This window comes from Acomys russatus, chromosome X, assembly GCF_903995435.1.
Source record: "Acomys russatus chromosome X, mAcoRus1.1, whole genome shotgun sequence".
NCBI classification, from domain to species: Eukaryota; Metazoa; Chordata; class Mammalia; order Rodentia; family Muridae; genus Acomys; species Acomys russatus.
Window position 1 is genome coordinate 44,675,529 of NC_067169.1, and position 9,225 is coordinate 44,684,753.

At 45.0% G+C, this 9,225-nt stretch overlaps 1 protein-coding gene across 1 annotated transcript in view; it reads right to left on the minus strand.

The window, feature by feature from the left end:
- Positions 1–6,293: 6,293 nt before the first annotated feature.
- Pola1 (DNA polymerase alpha 1, catalytic subunit) overlaps positions 6,294–9,225 on the minus strand; it is a 310,463-nt gene continuing 307,531 nt past the window's right edge. Inside the window, exon 37 of the mRNA XM_051142383.1 lies at positions 6,294–6,501. Within this exon, the coding sequence (XP_050998340.1) occupies positions 6,356–6,501 (146 nt within the window). The 3' untranslated portion in view covers positions 6,294–6,355. The remainder of the gene's footprint in view (positions 6,502–9,225) is intronic.

Consider the following 9,225-nt stretch of genomic DNA (forward strand, 5'->3'; position numbering starts at 1 on the left):
TCTTAGCAGCCTTAGCGAAGGTGAGGGCTTAAATAGAGGTCAACAGTCCTGGGGTACCGGGAGTGTCTGGGGAGGTGGGCAGCCCTGACGGGGTGGGGGGGGGGGGCGGGTTCGGTTGAGCTCTCGGCACGCCCACCGCCTTCAGGGCCCTGTGGTCCCGAGCGCTTGCCGGTCCAAAATCTCGGAGAGTGCGCCCACTGGAGTCGCCAGCCCCCGCGGCTTCTTGGATTTTGTCTGTCCTGTGGGTCATCACCACCTTAGCTTAGTCTGGACTATGCCAGGATGGCTCTAAGAGACGCAGTCTAGGGCATCGGAAGTGGCCACCAACTACCATTCCTACCCACACGCCTTTCCCAGGTTTATTACTAAGGCCCAGTTGGAACTTTCTGGGGCATTTCTCTAGACCTATAGTCACAACTCCTTAGACTTGCACAGGCTTTTCCAGCAAAAGCTGCTTTCCTGGAGTGGACCGGGCTGTTGTGAATAGCAGAGTGCAAGAGAATCACGAGGGGAGGATTTATTTATTTATTTGTGGTCAATATCACCTTTCTGTCGATTTTGGCTTTTTGTTTAGAAAGACGGCTTCATTTCCCCCCTTCAGGCGGCCAGTTGGATGGTATACGAGAAACAGTACCATTCTTCCTGTTAATGAACTTTTTTAAGTCATTTTTTCTCATTTGACCCTTCCATGGAGCAGAAGCAAATTGCGTGAAATTACCTCCAAGGATTACATTTATTACTGGCCAATGAGAACCCCTCGCCTTGTTTTACAAACTCTTAATCCTATGTCATTCTGATGCCACAAACAAGCCTGGGTCTGGGCCTCCTATTCTTTCAACTTTCCCCAGCTGGAGGGACCTCATTCTGCACTTAATATTCCCCATAAATATCACACGCTAAAGACCCCCTGACTTCCAGCAAGTCCACATTAAACATGTGACATGTCACGCATGACAAACTCTGAGTATCTTTTCAAAGCAGCATTAAAAGCAAAGAAACCAATTTTCTTCTCTTTCCAAACCTCCCCAAGTGCTGAATGATGGGGATTGGAAAGAGCCACTGGAGCGTACTTAGGGGGATTTTATGAGATTTTCCAGAATGATTTAATCTTATTGTGAGCATTATTAATGAATGGCAACCCAATTTGGCCCCAATATCTGGGAACTCAGTCACAATACTGGGAGCGGCTGACAAAGCCACCCGCCCCCCCCCCCCAACCTTAAGCAAACCTCTTCCACCACTGAGGAGGACGTGTGGAGGCCCAGGGAGTTCAGGAGAGTCAAATTCATGGCAGGACTGTCTCCTATCACACTCAAAACTGAACAGCCTGGACACCTGTTTTCCCAAAGCCATTGTGAGGTGAGGGGTGATTGGGAGCCCAGTGTGAGTCTCTGCAGGGAAGTTGGAGGGGAAGGAGAAATTCATTTGTTACATTTTTCCAGACAGGTTACCCAGATCAGGAGGAGACCTAGGCAAGAAGGGAGCAGTTAGCACACTATTATTACAAGTGCTCTGCCACAGCCTATCCATGGCCTGGACTGTAGGCAGTAGTGAGGGCAGACATGTTAACTATGTGGTGACAACAGTGGCAAGAGGATGAATTTGAGAGAGTGATTGTGAGAAAGAATCTCAGTGTTTGGGTAGTTACTGGTATTGGCCTCCATCAGTTTCCTTTCTCCCCATATTATCTCCATCCAGTTGGGACAATATTGGCTGTTAGTTTTTGATTTATGGTTATCAATACTCAAAGGCACCAGAAGGTCTGTGTTGGCATGGTTTGGAGTACAGATCCGTCTAGAACGGAAAAGGGGCTGATATTAGAGAGGAAATTACACATGGGCTAGCCCAACTTGCTTTTAGGAGAAAAAATGTGTACGTGAGCATGTATATATGTGTATACACAAAAGTGAGTGTGTCTCAATGAAAGGGGTCTTAAATGGAGCCTAAAATGGTATTTTGGAACACAGAGTTCCCCAGAGCAACTGCATATTTAAATGACAGTGGTAGCCTGGCTGGGAGGGGGAGCTGGGAGAAGAAAACCCCCACTACCTGAAGAGGAAAAAGCATTTTTCAAAAGAAAAAAGTCATGTTGTCCCTGGACGTTATTAATGGTCCAGTTTGAAGTATACATTTTTTTCCTTTCAAGAAAAGGGGGCGATTACCAGTTATACATTAAGAAATGTCATTCAGTCATTTTTATTCATTCTCCGGAAATCTTCGTAAAAGCCTGAATCATACTTATACAAGCAGCAATTTTGTTAATCCAGGGGGTTATTACTCTGGGCCCTTATTAGGTTCTACACTACTGCCAAGCAATCCTATAACCCTCTCAAAAGAAGTTTACCTCCCTGTTATAAAACCAGTAGTGGTATTTATACTGTGCAATAATTAGTGTATTACTTGAATCCACTAACACGTTCATTTTATCTCTGCACAAAACCTCTAGTCTGCTTATAGAAAGCTAGTGCCTCCTTTGGTGCTGTTAAAGTGGTGAAAGAGTGAATTGAAGGCTGGTTGCACTTTCTCCTTTTGCCTCGCTTTAATTCCCATCTCTTTTTGCTCTCATCCAATTAGCACAGTGTATTAAGCGGTTTATCATCTCATAGTCAGCTATTGAGAGAAACAAGGCGAGCACTTTGCAATAGAACCTGCGCTCCTTTGACACCCTCAGGTACTTACATATTCCACTGCGCTATGAATAATAGAGGAAGAATGGAGCGCTAATTCCCTCATCAAAGAATGCCTTGTCTGCTGCTTTGCTCAACAACACCATTCTGATCAAAAGAAAAGCAATAAAGCTTAGCATAACAAAACGAAACCTACTTATTAGCTTAGTGGTTAAATTAATGCAGAGCCGCTGCTATTCAAAACCAAGGTTTGAAAACAGCCTCCAACAACCTGATAATGCTGCCTTCGGGATGAAGGAATTTTAATCTGAAATTTGAGGCTGGCTCAGATGAGTTAATCTATTAAACTGCTATAAGGAAGCTCTGCCACAAACTGTTCAATTAAGAAATATTTAGGTGAGGAGAAAGAGGAGAGAGGACAGAGGTGGGAGGAGAGGGAGAGGGGAGGAGGGGGAGGGGGAGGGAGAGGAAGAGAGAAGAGAAAGAGAGAGAGGTAGATGGATTTAAGTTTTGATTGGGAACATTGAGTAGCATTGAAGTGAGGGGGTCCCGGTTCCTGAAAAGAGGCCTAGGCTTGGTGCTTTTCATAAAACCCTGACACAGATGGCAATCTGGTTTTAGAGTTTCCTTGTCTTTTCATCTTCTGTCAAACTCATATTAAATGGTATCTTAGGGTGCTCACTGGTGGAAAGGACTGAAGTGGGTTAGTGCCAAAGGCAGCTGACACATACCCTTTTCCTCATTCTGAACCTCGATCTGGAAACCCTGATCAGACCACCACAACCTAAGCAATTGTCACATAATTGACTTTATCCCTATTTTATTTGACAAATTAGAATGTTTTTGAGTATTCTCTGTGTATTTTCAACTTCTGGCCTTCCCTATAACCTTTGTATGAAAGACAGCTGAGAGCTAGCAAGCTGGGGCCAAGGGAAATTTCTGTAGGCCTCTCCAGCAGCAGCAGGTCCAACCTAGATCCTAAATTAAACTGAAAACCGGCCCTGTTCTGAGGCATGAGAAGGCCCTGAGCAGAGCAGGACCCTTAATGTTACCATTTTCCAACTAATTGCAGTAGGTTTAGCCCAAAGGTTTAACAGTCTTAAAAACAAACAAACATAGTTGCCAGCTAGGTGTAGTGTCACACAGCTTTAATCCCTGCACTCCGGAGGCAGAAGCAGGCAGATCTTTGTGAGTTCTTGGCCAGCCTGGTGTACAAAGTGAGTCCAGGAGAGCCAAGGCTACACAGAGAAACCCTGTCTTTATAATACCACATAAACAAACAAATTTTTAAAAATTGTCAAGGTTTAATGAATGGAAAACATTTATTAAATGTTTGGATTCCTGGCTTCTCTGGAACACTAGATTACAGGCTCTACACTGGGCTGGGACTCTCTCAATATCACTACTGCCCCCTGTAGACTATCCCTGATATTCCCTAGTGTATAGATTGCTCCATTCATTCTTTCAGCATTTGAGCTTAAGGCTGGTGCCAGCAAACTCATGGAGACAGGGATGGGCAGCATTTCGGAACCAGTTCTATGCAGTATGCCATCAATCACGGTGTGTCAAGTAGAGACCCTCCTGAGAAAAGCGAGTGGGCAATGAGAATCCACTGTAATTCTTCAACTTGCAGGTCCAACTTTGTATACAATTCTGGAATCCTTTAGGCACCGCAGTTTAAAGCCTACCTTAGGTAAGAGATCCTAGGAAGAAAACGCTAACTGCTGCCACTAGCTATGCTCTGCAAGTGTACTTCAAAATGGTTTTTCTTACATTTACATTTAGTTCGGTTTTAGAAAAAGACTTCCTAGGTGTTCTGGAACTTTCTATGCGGACTAAGCTGGACTTGAATTTATGGCAACTCCCTGGCTACTTAGACAGTGCTGGGATTACAAGTATGTGTCACCACTACTTGCCAAAAATGTCTGATTTTCGATAGAATTTAATATAGAAATAGTCCCTGTCCCTAGAGTGATTATAGTCATGAGACAAGGACAAGAAATTTAACTAATAAACTGAGTCTTCAAGAGAACCAAGTTAAGGGTTATTTTACTTATATTGACTATAATCACAGCCTCCAGAAATGAAGGCAAATATACCTTCCTTTCAGAAAGCCCAGTGAGGGCATACACTCCAGACATCGTGGTGAGCCATCCTATGACGTTAATATAATAGCAAGTAGCAGAGGCTGATCGGGAGTGAGGAGAGCACAGAGAGTGAGGAGAGCACACCAACCCTTTGTTTCCTAAAGCGTTTTGCCTGCTCTAACTTGTGACCGGCTGCAGCGCTTTTAGTGCCAATTAACTGTCAGGGCCCCAAACGCAGTGTTTCTACTTCAAATTTGAGTGTAAGAGAAAGAGAAGAGGAGAAAGAGGAGCAGCTTAAGAGCCTGAAGAGCAGAGGAGGGAGAGAAAAGAGACGGCAAAGCTAGACAAAAGAAGACTTCACCAGTTTTAACAAGTATTTCTTCACAGCCACTGCTTACCAAGTATTTCTTTCTGAGGGGGCCTCTATGTGGGATGTCTCTGTCCCAGCAGCCAGCAGCTCGTCTACTGGTTTAGTGTCCCCCACCCTCGGCCTTCTCTCCCTCTTTCTGGATCAAGAACTAACGAAGCCTAGTCCTCTCCAAGCTTAATATATTAGAGGTCTCAAAGTTCACAGAACTTCTCGATGCTTCGACTATCCAGAAGTCTCGCTCAGCATCTTTGAACTGGGGTTCTGATGGTTATGAAAGAATTTGGACTGAGGTTTGGGAAGGGAATGGTCTTCAGTCAAACTTTTTTATTTCTTGCTGTCACTTATTGCACCTGATTAAAAAAAAAAAAATCACCGCATCTGGTTTCCCTTTAGAAAACTTTATTCTTAAGTACAAAAAAACAGAATACATTTTTCTTTATAAAAAACTAAATATGTATTTTAAGTGTGCCATATTGAAATGCAGTTTATCGCTGGCGAAGAGAACACTATTCAGAAGAAATGACGCAGCACAGCAAGCACTAGGTGTCGTTAGCTGCCTCCCAGTCTCCTGAGTGTAGCATAGTGACCCTCACAACAAACTCACTATGATTCTTGTGAAATGTTAGAAGAAAGTTTTAAAGTGTTCTTTCGTATTGTATTCTTCACTTTGAGCATTCTATGCAAAGGGAAAACAGAAAGAAATGTGAGTACGAAACACGTGCTCAGTGCTGGACTTTTAAACAATCTGTGTAATCTATTTAGTAAGTGCAAAATTTCTTAACAAGCCCCCCCACACCCACCACTTATATGAGGGACAGCACTAAAAAAGCCATGCTTAGAGCCATAGCTGAACAAGTATCTGGATACAGACAGACTGTGCTTAATTGAAATGTGAAAAAGCAAAGTGTTAGAACTCCCACTAGACTCCACAAAACTCTTTTTAGGGCTATCTCTGCTACAGCCCCAGGATAAATGGAAGGTCACTCCTATCCCAGGTACTCTAAACTGTAGTAGCAGTTCGCGCCCCATAGAAAGCCAGTCCCCAGTAAGATAGGCCTTCAGGCACTTGGGAAAGGGTCTGGTGGCACATTATGCTATGAAGACTATTTAGCAAGTTAAATATTTTTACACTCCCCATCCTGGTCCACGGGTACGCGAACGGAGCATGCAGTACTCCAAAGAAAAGCAAGACACCGGTGAAGCAGCAGGGGCAGGTGGAAGGCTCAGAAGCTGAGCGGTGGCAGCTGGTCTCCTTGCTTGCTCCTGGTCTCTCAGTACTTCCCAGCATAACTGGCGAAGAGCTTGCCGAGGTTCACTTCCGAGTAGCCACTGCAGGACAAGAACTGCTCTGCTATGCTCTTGACTTTTCTGTAGTCCTGAAGAACTTTGGGAGTAAAAAAATGCTTCTTCAATTTATCTAGAGTGAAATAAAAAGAAAAGGATTAGAAGTTTCAGAGAGTTTCTTCAAAACTATTCAGTATTCCTTTTCAGAGACGGGTGCAGGTTTTGATTGATTGCGGCTCCATGTCTCTGATGCCCTAACGGGCCTTGTCTGTGTTCTTTCTACCCTGGAGACAGTTCAAAGCCAGCAGTGCCTCAGAACTTTGTGTGTGTGTGTGTGTGTGTGTGCGCGCGCGCGCGCACGCGCGTGCATGCGCGCGCCTGAGCCTGCCCTTTTCAGAACCTAACTGCCTGGGAGGACAAGCCAGGCCAGGCCACCTTTATTGATGTGCACTGCAGGTGCATGTCCATGGATAGTGGGGACGCTGAGTGCAGCCCGCCTGGGGACAATACTTTCACTGTGCTCTTCCGCATATGTTCTCACTGCACTAGGAATCCGGATGTAGAAGGAAGCTACCTGCCCGAGTACCTCCCCAAACCACACTGCCCCTACTAGTTGGCCTCCCCAGTTCCTTCTAATTCCTTATCTGCCCATTTTGGAAAACAAACAAACAAACAACTTTACTGTAAGAGAGGAGCTGCCTGGAGGCCTACATGTCCTTTGCCCACCTTTCTTTCTGTCTGCCTTGTGCAAACTCAGGCTCCAGTGTCCTCGCCTGTGTGCCCAGCTCCTTTTACCCATCTTTTCCTTGCCTTCCTATTCTGAGGATGGTTCTCTCCTTTTTGCAGTGTCTGCTACTTTTTCACTTGGTTCTTTTTAAAGAAGCAGCGGTGCTGCTAGGTTCAGGTCTCATCTTTTGGGGGAGGCATCCCTGCCCCGGTCTTTGTTTAACGCTGCTCAGGAACTCCATGAGATGTTTGGAAAGGGTGCTGTTTTTTTTTTTTTTTCAATCGCCATTTTATAGCCGAGAAAATTGGGTAAAACAGTTGTCTAGGGTCACAAAACAGGCTCTTCGAGGTGTGGATCTGAAAACTCAGGTAACCAGAACCCCCCAACCCGTGGTTGGAGGGGGTTCACTTCCGTACCCCCTCTCATGCCACTGCTTGGTGAAGCTTCCTGGCAAGGCCCGGAAATCAGCTATTCCCAAGGTAAGGGCCCAGGACACTGTCTGGGGTGGGGTGGGGTGGGGGCTGACACAAGGCTTCCCAGCACCTAGAAATAGGAAAGGACCAGGAAGGAAACACAGATGTGGGGGGCGCATCCATCACAGAAAGGAAAACCATGCTGAAACAACAGATCCACACAACAAGGCCCACAAAACCCTGGAAAACGAAACTCACCCTCAAGATTTTTGTTTCCTAGCTACACATTTCACATTTGTTCACAACCTTTTCTAAGTTACACCAATGCCTTTCTAAAAACAACTGTAAGAAGTTTTGTAGAGGATTTAAATGGCCAAAAGGAGTGGAAAAAGAAGCAGGGGAGCGGGCACATCGTTAACTGACTATACAAAGACAATTTGAAAGTTCTAATTATCAGACTCTGGCAATATACAACAAAGGCCTCAACCAGTGTGCCTGCCTCCCGGCAGGCCAAAACCACAGGCCTGCAACCCTGTGCATGTGAATGACACAAATGCATCTGATGACTGGGGAGAGCACATTTAAAGAGCTGCGGTAATACAGAGCAGGGGAGGCAGAGAGAGGACATAGCTCCTGATGTGTTTACCTCCTCTGCTGATGGGATATTGACTTTTCCCACCAGGTTGGTTAGAAAGGGGACTATTTACGCTGCCACACAGCAGAGTTAGAATGACAACCAGCGTCACTGGGCGCGCTTCTTCGTAAAAGACAACTGTGACCGCCAACATATCCCATAGCTGGTCAATACAGCCAAGGCACCGTTTCCTGGCAGTTAGAGATGCAGATAAAAGCTCCCACTTGCTTCCCCAACGAGAGCTTAATCAATAGCATATGGAAGGTCTTCTAGGAAACAGAACTGGACGAGCTGTCACAGGCCACATCACCAGGGCTGGGAGGGCAAGAAGTCACTTGTTCAGTTTTCCTCTTCCTTCTTTGGGCACTGGGGCCATCCATGTTAGGCTTTACATTAAGCTGTTACCCGGCTTCTGTCAATACCACACTCACCACTTTCGAACTTAAGAGAAAATCCAGATGTTAAATGATGAAAGCCAGTTAACGTGGTCAATAAACTGCTGCCTCCTTTCGCTGCTCTAGTTTTTTGACTGCAGCCCACTGGTAAAGACATCATCCCAAGTGGAGCTGTGGCCGGAACTTAGGACAACACTGCTAAAGTGTTTCAAGACGCTAGTCGACAAGAGGCAGACACATGTAGCAATGGCACCCCGCTCCACCAGATACTACTCATTGTGGCTCTTGCTCCACAGATCCAAACCATGAAAGCCAGAGAAGGAAATGCTCTTTCGATACAGAAGCATACCAGGAAAGCACAATCTAATGACGTAAAGTAGTACCCAGAAGTCAATCATCCTTAGCTACAAGCACAAGAAACCTCTTTTTTCTTACTTTCCTTGCCAATAGTATTTGAGGAACATGTATTTAGTGCTTATTTCATACATGCAGAGATTGCTTATAGTCATACAGTAATTATCAAAAGAAAAATTCTCATCCTAAACCATGAGAAAATAATGATAAGAAGTTAGCCTGGGTAATGACTCTCCAAATATTTTATCAGACAAAACAACGAACTGCTAATACCAAAGCTTCTTTCTACTCACTAGAATTCCAAATTATACTACTTTTGATGTAAGACAGGCTA